We start from the raw sequence: 15,419 nt of genomic DNA on the forward strand, positions 1-15,419 counted from the left end.
TTGCTACTTTAAATTGCAATATAAATACAGTCAAAAATGTGGAATAATTAAGAATATGACAAATACTGTGCAATATATATTATGACAAGTTGACTGTGTGTGTGTGTAGAGTGTATATATATATATATATATATATATATACAGTATACACATACACAAGCTACAGTTTTTTTGTAAGTGACAAAATCATGAATTGGCTTTGTTACAGAACAAGTGCTTTATTTTCATATTGTAATATAGCTGTTGTGATCTCACATCTGTACATTTGCATAAACACAAACTGTTCAAGGCATTAATAAACATATAAAATATACAAAGTTATGCAAGCGTGTGTGAATTCATGAATTCAATATGCGTAACAAACATTACAATGTTTCAGCTCCGAAAATGAACAGGCGAACATTTGAAGACGGCAAGTGCTATGCAAACATTATTTACAAACAAGTACCAAACATGTACTCCTTTCAAAAAGAAAGGTGGTTGCATTACAGGAACAAGATTACAAAAATTAATGAGAATTTATACAATATTTATAGTTTTGTTGCAATGATACAATTATAGTTTTATTAATGTGTATTCATTGTCCTCCACCTAAAAAAAAAACAAAAAAAAAAACGATGCACACAAAAGCACACATATACCCAGGCACACACACAAAAATCTCCCTCCGCTTTATAAGAATGCTATTACAAAAGTCATCCATCCACCCATCCTAACAAGGACTGGTGCCAAATCAACAATTTGAGATTAATGTCTGTTACTCAATGAGAGCAACTGAAATATTTCCAGTTCAATGTGTTGTATGTTATGTTGCTTGGGTAAGAGATGACGTGGCCCTGCGTCGACACGCTCCTGACCACCTTGCTTTGAAATGTAAAGACGCAGGAGATGAAATATAATGCAACTGTTTTCAGTCCTCTATGAAGATGCAAACTGCTGTTTAGCAGGCCCCTCCCACCATAGTATTACATCATAATGTTGGGCTAAACAATGCAAAACTTGTGAGATGACAATGGGAGTGAAAATACATGCATACACAGATCTCAAGTTAACCTTCAAGCTCACAATCCAAAAACATTTAAACTCGCACCTCATGTGGTCATCTGAATCCCATTTGAAACCAGATTATGATGCTACATGCACAAAAGAACATTGAATGGTGGCTTGTGTTACTTAAAGGGATAGTTCACCCAAAACAAAATCTATCATCACATCAGTGAAATTTTGCAGGCAAAAAAGGTCCTTCTGTATGAGTTGTGCTTCATACATCTCTAGGCTATTGACAATTTCAATCGAAGCAGCTTTGTGTTAGTCAACGTGGCGAATCATCAGTGTGGGGGATTTCCAGAACACATGCAAAATTCCTATCGATTTCTATTGAAATTGACATTTCTTCATTTAGCAGAAAAAAACTGTTACCGCACCATTACACACGCTTGTGCTGTTCCAGACTGAATTACCTTTATCTGCAGAAGACAAAAGAACATATTTTGTAGAATGTCTCAATGGTTTTTGTCTATGAAGGTCAATGGGGTCCAAATGTTTAAAGTTTTAAAAAGGGCATAAAGGTAGTAAATATCAAATCATTTATTAAATATGTTGGCACGTCAGTAATATCAAACCAAATTGGTTCTTGTGAGCCACATGATGTCATGACACAAGAACCAATAAGGTTTGATATTACTGACGTGCCAACATATTTAATAAATGATTTGATATTTAATACCTTTATGCCCTTTTTAAAACTTTAAACATTTGATAGTTTTGATTTGATTTGAGAGTGAATAAGCACTTTAATGTCACTCTATTCACCATACAAAGTAATCATATCGCTAAAGTTTGGATTACTTTTACTCTACCTTTATGTCCTTTTTGGAGCTTGAAACGTTTGGACCCCATTGACTTTCATTGTACTGACAAAACACATACATTCTTAAAAATGTGTTGTGCAGAATAAAGGTAATTATACGAGTTTTGAATCGACATGAGGGTGAGTAAATTATGAGAGAATGATGTTAATTTTTGGGTGAACTATCCTTTTGAGATGTTGGGAAACAACCAATCTACTGAAAGGTCCAACAAAATCAACAATAAAAGCACAATCATGTTTCCAGTTCACCTTGATGTCACCCTTTTCACAGTGTGAAAAACAGGCTTTCTCTATAGGGACAATTTAAAGTCTTAAAGCTACAGGAGCACCGTACTGAACGCCCGCCAAACCCAAGCCTTCAGGGTTTAAATCGTGTCCTTCTTTGGGCGACCCATTCCGGGCTCCATTCCGGTAAGCCCACACAAGTTGCATTGCTCCATAGACTGACAGTGGCTGGCTCTCGCTGGTGTGGGAACTGGGAATCGCTGAGTCTTCTATATGGCTATTCCATCCTCTGCTGCGCAGAGGTCAAAGTGCATAGACAGCTACAAGATTTCCACCTCTCAATGTGGAGGTCGTTTTGCACGCTCATGTTCCAAACACAGTGCTGCGAGGAAAGGCGGTGGGAATCAATATGTTCCATTTAGGAGGGATGAAATATCCTCTACAAACTGTGAAAAACATGAAACAAAGTTCTGAGCTTAGCTGCTGGAAGAAAGGCCCTTTTTCGGCAGAGGGGAAACATTTTGGTGCATATCTCCGCATGATGCTAATACATGTCCAGCTGGCCTGTGTTCTCATCACAGGCCTCCTTGGTTGAAGAAGGTAAAAGAGTCCATAAACACCAAAAAGAGTCCAAAAACAAAACAGTGTCTGCATTAAAACACTAGTAATTAGTCATTACAAAAAAAGCTAAACAACGTCAAGGCCTTGAAGTTCAACCTGAATTGAAAATAAATGTACTAATAAAGGTATTACTAAGGGCTGACATTCTTCGCTATGTGAGTATTTAAGACATATTCAGGCACATAGTGACATTTGGAAAGCAGTGTCTAGATCGGTCTAGATCAGTACCTGCGAAGAAATAGTAAAATGCTACATTTTCGCAGCAGAGAAAAACAAAATAGGACCAAATTGCATCATTATTTGCAGTTAAACAAGAACAACAGGACTAAAGGCCGTAACATACCAAGCCGACACATCTGTCAGCTCAGTTTTTAGTTGGACCCCATCGGCGGATTTGTGGCCGATTGAGCATGTTGAATCTGTGTAGGCAGTCGGTGAAATAGATCACTCTTAATTGGCTGTTCGGCTTAGGGAACCAGTGCCCGAGAAGATACTTCACAAAGTCAAGAGTGCACACACAGAAGGCTCTTCTTATTTTACATCATGTAAATTCGCATTCCAATATGCAAATATTTTCATAAAAACATGACCGCCTGGAATGAAGAAAGTGATCAACATGATTCATATTTCAAAATGGTAAGCAAGCGGTTTGTATTTCAGCAGTCCTAGTTCCGGTTTCCCTTTTTGAATGACGAATACAGACTGCCAACTGCTGGTATGGAAAGTTATTTCCTCTCACAGAACGTACATGCTAGTTGGCCGTTGGATGTAGTCTTTGCGGTGTGTTCAAGCGGCAGACGCAAGGCGAAAACAATGTCGGCTTTTGTCGCCGCTAGTTCGTTGATGCCAGTTTGGTTTCTCACAGCCTTAAAGGGATTTAGGATTTCTTGTAAGTGAAAAATCTATCCATCCAAAATCTAATGGGCCATCTTAACAGTCCATCATACACTCATGAGGTATACGGGACTTTGCACACGCATCCCTTAAAATTACACAAAGGGCACAAGTACACATTGGAATGTCATTATTAGGGCCGGTTCACACAGAACGCGTTTTCACGTTCCACTGCGCTGCATTTATTTGGGTGCATCTCACCCAGACAGCAACATAGTGTCGGCCCAGATCCGGCCCACAACTGGTACTCTGTTACACTATGTTGCTGTCTGGGCAATCAGCTCCCTAGGTTGTGAATAAGTGTATGTTGTTTGCACAAATTCGGGCACTGCTGAGAACCCTGACTTCCTACACATACACATTGGGACGTTTCCGACAACATACTTGCATTTTGTTATTTATCAACAACAGCAGGACTGATATCTTTTAAAAGTACAGAATCTTCTGTTGCGTGTCATGACGTGTATGTTTTGCGATTCAGAAAATGTGACGTATTTTCCGGTAAGGGACCATTGATGCTCCCTGGTTTTTGTGGTGCATTGGGGGCTTTTTTTAGGGAGTGAACGTTCCAGTGAACTGGAAGTGGCCCTTAAAATGGCAGACTCCCCGATTAGTGCCCTGACTACTAAACTTGGGAGCTGATTGAGACGCACCCTTTATTTTTCAATGTTAACATCTGCTACACAGATACTCAATGCTGCGTCAAGTTGTAAGCAGTTCAACTTTCAAAAATGCGTCTCAAAAACCTTCATTCTTTTCCAAGCCTTTCGTGCTTAATCCAGCGTTTTAAACGTAATAACGTGTTCTTTTGTGAACGGCCCCTAACAGTAAGATGCTGGCTTTATACTAACATCTCCAATTCAACAGCACATTTCCAGAACCTTTAGGGGTTTGACAGTTTCGTAGGGACTATATTCAAGTGCAGAATTGACCTTGGTCCATGTCAAGAAGAAAGCCTCAAGATTTCCTAGGCAGCAAACAAACCAGAACTTTAAACTGGGATGTATCAAAATATATCCTATCACAATAAATCGTATTAAATGAATCTTATCTCACAGTCAGAATGCCTGAGGAAGATCTAAACAATACTTTGAGCCAAAACGAAAGCTGATGTAAAGTAGCATTTAACAACGCATTTGGCTCACGTGGAAGTTTTCCATAGCCTCAGGTGAAGCAAAATCCTTCCAAAAGTTTTCCATGGCATTATTCTGGTGCGAGACGCACTTGAGGAGCATTTTGGACAGGGTTGGAAGGCCCATCTATGAGTATACTACATATATAAAAATTTACTCAAGAATGTGCATAATACTTAGTCCATACTTATCCGAAACAGATACTGAAATGACTGCCAGTAAAAGAAGTGTGCAAACTAATGAGGACCAGGGGTAAATCTGACCAGAAGTTGCACCATCTTAAAATGAAACAGCTGATGGCATCTTCTAAAACATTCAGACTTAAATGCCAAGTTAGATGTTTTCCTGGTGCTACATGATTGCAGCTGTGATCTCAACACTTTGGGAATACTCTGAAATCTCACACACGTTCAGCGGGGCATATGCTCACAGGAGCCTGTGTGAGCTTGATAAATGCATTCCATTTACATGATCTGTACCAGCGAAGGAGTCAAAGCTGTTTCGTTTTAAAAAGATAACTTTTGATATGACATCTGAAATGAAAGGAGCCAATAGGTTGAACTTAATCTGATCTAAATTCTGGTCAGAATGAGCAAGTGAACACAATCAGATTAATATTGCTTCAGGTTACTTTCATTACGAATTCCCTGTTGGAGACTGCCCTTCCTAATTTATCCTTTTGAATTAGATAAAAAGGGGAATGTGAGAGTAGTTGTTATTACAATAAACAGAACCGCAAGGACAAGATCTTTTTGGCAATGGAAAATTCATAGCAAAAGCTCTCCAGCTATCTGAATTTTGCCATTTGTAAAGGCAGTTGTCCAGTAGTAATCCAGGAACAGATGTAGCAGATGTAACAACCCATCAGTGATGTTCTTGACAAGCGAGATGGTGCCCGATGAATTATGCCGACTCCCTTTTTTTAAGCGGACTCAAATGGTAACATAAAACACACAGAACTAAACAAAATGGTAATCAGTTTACATTTACAAATTACAAACAGACGAAAAAGCTGCCACAGAGGCACAGAGGTGTGTGTCTGTCCAGAGTTTGCAGTCGGGATGTCCAGCGTGTAAGGGGGGGTGGGGTGTCGTCAGGGGGTCGAGTCTCTAGTGGATGGGGTTAATATCTGTGCGGTGATTGGGTCCCGTGCTGGAGGTGGTGATGGTATTGTGCTGGATGACTTGCTGCTGGGTTACAGGGGTGGGACTCCCTGCCGGACTGCTCTCTGGACCTGAGGGACAAGAGGAGAGATGAAGATGTGTGTGTGCGTCCAGCTGTCTGACATCTGTCCATATCTGTCTGTCTGCCAGTCACATCTGTTCATTCAGTCAATCCATTCATCCTTCTGTCCATATGTCTATCTATCCATCTGTATTGCTGTCCATCTGTTCTTCCTTCCATCCATCCATCTGTAGAATTTTCTATCTGTCCATCCATCCATATGTCTGTCTATCCATGTATCCATCCATCCATTCATCCGTGTCCAACACTTAATGTATCCATCCATCCTTACATCCATCAGTATGTTTGTCTATCCATTCATCCATCCATCCATCCATCCATCCATCCATCCATCCATCCATCCATCCATCTAATCCATCCACCCATATGTCTATCTGTCCATCCATCCATCTATTTGTCTGACTCCATCCATACATTCATATGTCTATTTGTCCATCCATCCATCTGTATGTCTTTCTATTTGCTGTCTAGAAAATAAAACAGTATCAATAAAGAGATCTCATTTGTGTTTTTTCTTTCCTATGAGAAGACTGAATAATAATGTAAAGATAATAAACACCACACTTAGATGAATATTTAAATATTCACATCTTGTATTATTAATGAATTTGGAAGTTTAGAAAGACAGGCAGGGCCCATTACCTGAAGGCATTTACTGTACTTCAAAATGAAAATGGAAACAATATATCTATTTCCTGCATTATAAACACCACAACAGGTTGTTCAGTGACTGAGAAAATGAGTGTGTTTTCCCCTCCCCTATAACCAGGGAGTGACAGCCTCCATACATTTAAAAAATGTCACAAGTATCTATATCAGTGGGTGTGTCCTACAAACAATATAAATCTGTTATAACGTAATATGTCACCCCTGGCCGTGTGGGTGCGTGATAGTACTCACTGAGGTAACCTTGAGACTCTTTCTGCATGGTGGTGATGGGACAGTCCTTATGTGTCAATAACAGCTGTTTCAGTTGTGTCACCTCATTCTTTAGCATGGTGACCTCGCTCTGCCAACAAACACAATGATAATATCAAACACTTACAAAAAGTCCCTCAGTGTTTACAGGAATTCAATAACTTGTTGCTAGTGAAATATCCAATCCAATCATACACTTTGGCAACAGACATAAAACAAATTTTTTTTTTTCTGGTGTGTAGCAACTAAAAGTTAAAGCAAAACTAAATGTCCCTCATTATTTCACAGATTAAAAACATGTATATTTCACAAAGCACAAGTTTCCTGGATACAGCCTGGCCTGGATTTGACTGCTTAAGAATTACTGTCCGTTGAAATGCCTTCATAGTTTAAAATTAAATTCAAGCCATGTTGGGGAAATCACGTTTGTGAGAGCTAACCCCTTTGGTTCCTTCCTTAGTATGCAAACAAATCTAAACAAAGTCACACATGTTTATGATGTTTTGTTTTTGTCATAAACCATACAATACTTAACATAATTATGACAAACATGTTGGGAAAAAGGTCTCTGGTGGCTGTATTGGCAGCTTCACGTCAAACCTCCCAGCAGACACACTAAATTAAAGGCCAGACAAGTCTGGGTCTCATTAGAAAACCTCATAATGAACAGGCGGTGAATTCTCAGCAATTACCATTGTGGGAAACACGAGCATCTGATCACACAGTGTTCTTGAATTTGATTAAACGATTAAGCAGAACCAATATGAATATATGGCAGCGTTTCAGGGATGCTTGGTGGAGAAGAATCCTCGCTTTGACAGGTACCATGTTTGTGACTGTGGGGTGAATATTTCCCAAAAGACAAAACAAGCCTGAACAGTGGAATTATGGGAGTGCCAGGGTGTCTATGAGCATTCTGTCCCATCTCGTCAAACTATGCAATAACAAAGAAAAACAAACACATTTAACATGTTTTGTTCTATTGTTGGTGGGAACTAGGGCTGGGTGAAATTATATCTCAATATTTTTCAGCCTTTTGACTATATAAAATATATACTGATGCATATTGCTTGGATTAAAAAGTTTTTTTAATTTTTTTTTTATTAGAAGAACCTTCATTTCAATTATAGCTCATTTAATTTGCATTGTTTAATGCAAGATGCAAAATACAGTAAACATTGCAACAAAAAAGGCATGTTTTTTTTTCCACATTAGTTTACTAAATAAAAAGAAGAATATGATTTTATGTTTTCATTTATATGCTCCAGTACAGCTACTGTAGACATCAGAATAAACAGAAATATTTGCCTACATATTTTCTGCTAAATGTCATCCAACCGTTTTCTTTTTTTAAAAACTTTTATTCAGCAAGGATACATTAAACTGATCAAAAGTGATATTTATAATGTGAAAAAATTCAAAAGTAATGACTGCTGAAAAGTCAGCATACTTACTGTTTTTACTGTATTTTACTGTAAATATATCAGTGAACATTTCTCTGTCACTATGCCAATGACTCTGTCTTGAACTGATTTTCTAAAACTGTCTTGAACTGATTCAAGTCATGAGACCAAGATGAATCACAAAATGTAATTAAAAACTAAATAAACTCTTTGCAATATTCACAAAGTTGTCAACAAAATATATTTTAAATATATCAGAAGTATTCTTAGATCACCTAGCCCTAGTAGGAACTTTTGAGATGTGTTGTTGCCTAGTGGTTAAAGTTGAAAGACTGGTGGTGTTAACTGAAAGACTCAAACCACACAAACGTGCAACCAGCAAATATTCACTATTTTGTCCCGGGGCAAGACAGGGTAATGCTCAGGTCAGAAAAGAGCATAGAGTGAATGATGTGGCATGATGGAGAAAGACCACCCAAAGATGGTCAGGCTGTTCTGGTTTCCAGGTTTTAGAGGGGCTTTGGACACGTGTCATATGGTTAGAATGGGAGACCGGCTGGCCAACCAACTAAACCACCTGAAACATCCATGCTGAAAACCAGTTTAGGCTGGTTTAAGTTGTGGGCAATGCAGGATGTACTCAACACATCCTTCAAAAATAGACTTACATGAATATCCACACAGCATCAATCTTTCAGGTAAACCTCTATGCAGATTCAAGGTCTATTGAGAGCCTAAATGGACGCGTTCAAATGGAAACCACGAAATGTCCCGTGATGCTCAGAGGTTTTACTGGCCTACAAACCACACATTCAGCTGCAGCTGGGCTGTGCTCTGGTTACTCTATAGACCTCAATAACCCATTGACCCTTCCCTCCTCACAGCCGTCCCCGTCTGCTCTCCATCTACAGTAGCTTCAGCTGTCAAATGAAGGGTGTTTATGAGCTTCTGTGGTCTAGAGTAAGCTAATACCGAGTGAAATATGACGCCAGGCGTGAAATACATCTCAGTGTGTGTTCCAAAGTGAAGTGCGTTTTAACGCTTAAGAACCGAGGCCTTCAGCTGAGGAGAAGTGTGCGAATGAGTGATGCTGACCTGCAACTGCATGTTGGTTTGGGTGAGCTCCTCGGCTTTCTTTTCTAGCGACATCACCCACACTTTCCTCTTCTGTCTGCAGCGTGTGGCGGCTGCGCGATTCCTCTCCAGGAACTTCCGTCTGCGCTCGTCAGGGTCTTCATCCATGACCCGCCTGCGACGACCTCCGCTGGGCGGCGGGGAATGAAGGGTCTGCGTCGGCTGCATGTGCTGCGCAGCCGGAGATAACTGTAAAAAAAAAAAAAGAAAAGAGTCTGAAGTTACATTCTCCCCCGAGGCATCATATTCATATTCATAGACCTGGCTGCCGGCCAATCACCTGCCAAACATTCTCCTAGTTCAGACCTCTCCAGCCAGAAACATCCTGTCTGGGAGTTTTCTTTAAAACAACATGTGCCCTGTACACGTGGCCCTACGGCCCTATGATGGACGTCTGGGTGTGAGAAACAGCAGTGTGATTTACAGGCTGCCCCACCCTCATAAAGAGGTGTCAGGGCCCAGTTTTCCACTCGGACCAATGCTCTACGACACCCTGAGAAACAGGGCCACTACCAGCGCACATGGCCCACAAAAAGCTTCTTTGACATATGCTTGGCAGTTGCCATGTTTGCCGTCTTCAGATCATTACAGGTTTCTGGAGGCGATGGAAAATGCAGTGGCTTTGATGGTTTGTATGTATACAGGGCCCCTTCTTTGGCTTAATAATACATTAAGGCAGACTTTCTGAATCACAAAAAGATGGATTCAGTCATGTCCAGACCTGAAGGTTTATATAAATAAGAGTGTACACGATAAATAAAGAAAAGCTCTTTTAGAAATCTAGAGTAAACACGTTTCATTTTCTTAGAAATGTACTCTTGATTTGATATGATTTTGGAAAACTTTGACACCATTTTCAACAAAAATGTCATGTGGTGCAAGTCAAACATGACATACTGTTTTGCATTATGTTTACTTTACAACATTAAATACATTATTATTAGAGAAGTTTTTAAATATATTTTCCAAGATAAAAATGCTTTTTTTAAATCATGAATTATTAATTGATAAAGTTTTTGAGGATTTTACAACCTGAACTAACATTGCGTTTTCATAATGTGGTCAAATTATCTAATATATTAAGAGATTTATTGACCTTGACACACACACTTGAGTCTGCAGGGGTCTCTCTATGATAATTTCCTGTTTTATGTTTTTTTCTGTGAGTCTGCATCGTAAAACCGCATTCTCTCTTGACTAGGCACTTATTTTGAATAAGTCATTAATTAAGCAGTAATTACTGCTAAAAAAGTATGTTTTATATAGTATGAGTGTGTGTAGTATGAATGTAATCTGGATGTACTACATTCGCCATGTTGTCATTATCATGTGCCTCAGCCTCAGTTGCGTCGCTTCACTGTCATTCACAAATCCTCTCCTGTTGCCTCATGGGATAGTAAAGTCAAGTCAAGTCAAGTTTATTTGTATAGCGCTTTTCACAATACAGATTGTATCAAAGCAGCTTCACAGTATTAAATTAAAATAATACAACAAAGTTTGTTTCAAGAGGAATTTATTGATTGATAAAATTAAATTAAATATCCCCAAAGTGTCCATCGTATGCACATTTCAGAATCTTGCCGGAAGAAGTACATCATCCGGGTACTTTTTGCCTACTCTTTTATGAATATTGTGAATTCAGACATACTTTTTTTTGTCAAATACTGTTTTTCGCCTACTATATATATTAGGGAAGTATGCGATTTCGGATGCAGTATGTATGTTGGTCGCACTACATGACTTCGATTTGGCAGACAAACGTTTTTGATTATATATTCTAAATATAAATAACCCTTCCAAAAAAAAACATTGATTTTTAATAAATATATGTAAACAATTTATTCTAAACTTCTTTTAATAATGTCAGTCTTTTTATTTATTATGATATCAAGACAATTGTACCACTCAGAAACGTATAATTATAATATATTTATATTATAAAAATGTATAATTATACTTATTATAAAAGAGGTGTATTCAAGTAATGGTATTTTTAATTTACACTGTTTTTGAATAAAATCTATAAAAAAAAACACACAACATTTATTAGACATGACTCTGCGGAAATCAGTTCATCCCAACTCAACTCAGATAAATTAGAGTAAGTTCAATTCAGCTGAGCTCATCAATCCCCATTGTAAATATTACAGCATTAAAACCTCCACGAATGCATCTCAACCCAGTTCAGTACCTGTGAAGCAGCGGAGTGCATGGGTTGGTGCGGAGAGGTCTGGTGTCCGTGTGCAGGGTGCAGGTGGGGTGGGTGGGAGTTGTGGTGCCCGTGGCTCTGTGGGTGGTGATGGGCGCTCTGTGCATGGCTGGGGTGGTGGTGGTGGGCATGGTGTGGGTATCCGTGAGGCGGGCCCTGCATGTGCTGGTGAGGGTGAGAGTGCATGTGGTGGTGACCGGCCTGATCCTGCCGCGATGGCATCATCTCCATCATATGACCCATGGAGTTCATGCTGCCGTTCGCCATGCCCCCTGGATGGTGGGCAAGGGCAGCTTTCAGTCTCTGCATAGAAAAATGGGGGGAAATGTTTTTTATTAGCAATATGACTAGCAAGTTTCAAATGCTCCATTTAAAAAGAGTATTGTACGAAAACCAAAGGAACCTGTCACTAAGATTAGCACCTGGGGGAAGGGGGTCATGTTGTGAATGTGAACATTGCATTAAATGTTTTTAGTATTTTTATTTTCCAGTGAAGATCGATAGATAGAATTACGAGAAAACAAATTACAATTTTGCTACCCAAGAAAATATATCTTTATTATTTTAGGATATTTACCTGGAAAACAAGACCAAAATTCTGATTCATTTAAATTTCAGTTAACATGACAAAAACATGGCTGTCTCTTGAGTCGACAAGTGAGCGATTACATTTTTCCGATAGATTATATAAGACGGCTCGCCCACTTTTTGACGTACATGAATGTCCGAAACTAAGCCTGTCACTCCCATTTACCCTCTCACCCACACACCTACACACCCGCTTACACACCCAAACACACTTTTCCACTATCTGTCGTCACTGTGTAAAAGCTTCATCTGAAGAACGAGCCCAGCGCGGTGCAGTTCTGGCAGCAAGAAGCCCCTGAGGACTCGATTTGCCCATTTCCCCTTCGGCCTACGCACTGTTGCTTCAACCGTGTGGTCTACTTAAGTTTTCACCCAGGGCTGGTCTTTGAGTCTATGACTCTAGAGACGCTCAAAGCGTCTGTGTTTGGAATATGTTTACCTGACTGCTCTCTCTCTCACAGAGCTGTTTTTCTGGGCAGCTCAATAAGACAACTTAGGGGTCTGAAAAAAGCCACAAGTATAAACATACCTCCCGCCAAAATATGTCCGACGGTTTGATCTGTTGACGGCACATGTAGACAAAATGAAAAAAATAAAAGTACATAAGCATGTGCATATATACTTGTATGTCTGTGTCCATTCAGTGTCACTTTTGAGCCAAGGCAAAAACTCGGAAGAGTATTTTTAGAGTGTTGAGTCTACGGTATATATATTTCCACAAGAGCTGAGCAGGTAGACTGACTTTATAAGAAATGGGTCTGAGGATCAAAAAAACACACAAAAAAAACACAAAAAAACCCTCAAATAAATTAAAGAAAACATTAAATGAAGTCAAGCAAGGATAATCTCTTCATGGAAAGTAAGACTAACAAAAAATCTAACAAAATGACTCAAAAGTGCACTCAGTAGTTTTTTGTTTGTTGCAATGGCCGACATGGCTTCTTGGACATATACTGACACCTAGTGGTGTGGATGCAGCGTCATGCAAAAGCAAAAAATATTACGCGTCAAATGCCATTGTAGAAAGAGCGCAATTTTTAGTCAGCCATGAATACTGTAAGAATCCAATAAAATGAGGGGTTACTAAGTTACTTTAAAGTACAGGGCTGTTGAATGCTTGATTCTGATTGGTAGATGAATATTCTAAGGCGTGCAGTTCATTTCAAGTAAACGCACAGCTAAAGTAGTTCCAGGCAGGTCTTGACCGCATTACAGTTCCATACTTCGCCAAATGATATCAGTTATTTCAAAGTTCCACACAGCCTACAACAGCAAAGGATCCAAAACCCACTAAGACATTGACCAAGCAAATAAATAGAACCCACAAATGACACACTATTTCTATGTTTTCCCCACAAAATTACGTTTTATTATTTATGAATAGCACGTTCTCTTTCTCCCCATCTCTCTCACATACAGCACAGACACAAACTCACACACACATGGAAACATACAGTACATGTGCACGCAACTTGATGTCAGAGTTGCCCTACGACTGTCTCAGTAAAATAGTTTCGCAACTGAAAAGCCACGCGACATTTCTCAGTATCAAAGTAGTAACATCATTGTTTGTAACAGCTTTGCTGTTAGTAGAGACGCTGCTGCCGAAGATGATTGAGAGTCGCATAGACTGAAGTAATTCACACACTTTTAATCAATTAATCTCTCTGCTTCTGAATTAACTACATTAGTCTGTTTATCAATGGCTCAAGCTTCTGTTACTAACTCTAAAATGATGTTTTTGGAATTAGCAACGGAGTCTTGGGATGAGATGTTTAAGAAATCAATTCTGCACACAATTATTGTTCCCATCATTCAACGGTCCGTCATCAATCATTCTTCACACAATTATCACATCAGTTGGTAGTTTGTGATTTCAAAATGGCTGATTCATAAGGCAACCCACTCCAAGTAAAATAAATATAGGCTACAAATAGAGGCTTCATCTCATGTGAATGTACATAATTTTACACATATTTTACAAAATTACTGTTCACTTCATTTATGTATACGTTTTTTTTTTTAAACGAGAGAAACATTACTTAGCACACCTTCATGTAATTTAAATCTCACAAGTTTCCACAAACAGATCCAGAAGAATGAGAGAAAAGAATCAGACATGTCCCTGCCATGCTCCTGTTCTCCCTGCAGGCGCTCCAGATGCTGTGGGTCAGAGAGGCCAGTGTCCAGAGCCGTGTGTTTGTAACAGGCAGCACATTCACTCTCTGAGAGTCAGAGCCAGCTGGACCGTATGTGAGTGCCAAGGCACAGACCGGAGCACAGCATCCCTTTCTTCTCAAGCTGGTCAACCTGTGAGATGTCTTTTTTTTTTCAAGATGTCTTTACTCTCTGAATCATCCTAGTTGCTATTTACCAAAACAAAACCCAAATTGATTTGATAAGTTGCTGGCTCTTCGGCTCTCCAAGCCAAGCAAAGCCATACCGTCCCTCCCTGACTCCTGGAGCTGCCAGTGCTTTCTGCCTTCACACACTGGCGGCCAAATGCACAAGCACTAACTTTCCCATCCTTACTGCTGCCCTTAACTGGCGTTAACGCTGTTTTCACCCACCCGCTGCATCGTAATCCACTCTAACCCTTGCCAGCTCAGCAATAATAACCCACCATTGCCTTTATCAACATTTCTGCTGCAGCATGCAAAACAATTCCCGTTAAGAAAACACTGCCAGCCACTGTGAGGCACCTAAACTTTCTATTTTCTGTTCTCCCCAGTCTGATATCTGTGTATATGTCTAGTGCATGATTGTGTGTATGATTTATATGTCTGGATTTTAATGTTGTATTGAAAAAGGACCAAGAGTGGCTGGTTTTGCCTTTTAAAATGTAACATTATTAACAACACACTATACAAACAAAGTATTTGGACACTACATAAAATATATCAAACATTTTATTGGAAAAAATGCAGTGTTTGAATATATACACACACTGCCGTTCAAAGGTTTTGGGTCAGTAAGACTTTTGTTGTTGCTGTTGTTTGAATAAAATGTTTATACTGTTACTCATCAGCAAACATGCATTACATTGATCAAAAGTCAGTAACAGTGACAGTAAAGACTTTAACAATGTTAGAAAAGAATGGAAATAAATGCTGTTGTTTTTAACTTTCTATTCATCAAAGAATTCTGAACAAAATGTATCATGGTTTCCACAAAAATAT

General features: G+C 39.2%; 1 protein-coding gene across 2 annotated transcripts in view; it reads right to left on the reverse strand.

Annotated features, from left to right (window-relative positions):
• Window positions 1-158: 158 nt before the first annotated feature.
• The window catches only part of creb5b (cAMP responsive element binding protein 5b), a 73,020-nt gene continuing 57,759 nt past the window's right edge, over window positions 159-15,419 (reverse strand). The window contains exons 8-12 of one of the 2 annotated variants that reach the window (XM_082150002.1): window positions 12,770-12,799; window positions 11,635-11,955; window positions 9,405-9,632; window positions 6,889-6,997; window positions 159-5,977 (exon numbers count right to left, since the gene is read on the reverse strand). In XM_082150002.1, coding sequence (XP_082006128.1) covers window positions 5,853-5,977; window positions 6,889-6,997; window positions 9,405-9,632; window positions 11,635-11,955; window positions 12,770-12,799 — 813 coding nt within the window. In that variant the 3' untranslated portion in view covers window positions 159-5,852. The remainder of the gene's footprint in view (window positions 5,978-6,888; window positions 6,998-9,404; window positions 9,633-11,634; window positions 11,956-12,769; window positions 12,800-15,419) is intronic. The other variant, XM_082150003.1, reaches the window with a different exon arrangement.

The sequence above is a fragment of the Leuciscus leuciscus genome (genome assembly GCF_965113295.1).
Source record: "Leuciscus leuciscus genome assembly, chromosome: 20".
Taxonomy (NCBI): Eukaryota; Metazoa; Chordata; class Actinopteri; order Cypriniformes; family Leuciscidae; genus Leuciscus; species Leuciscus leuciscus.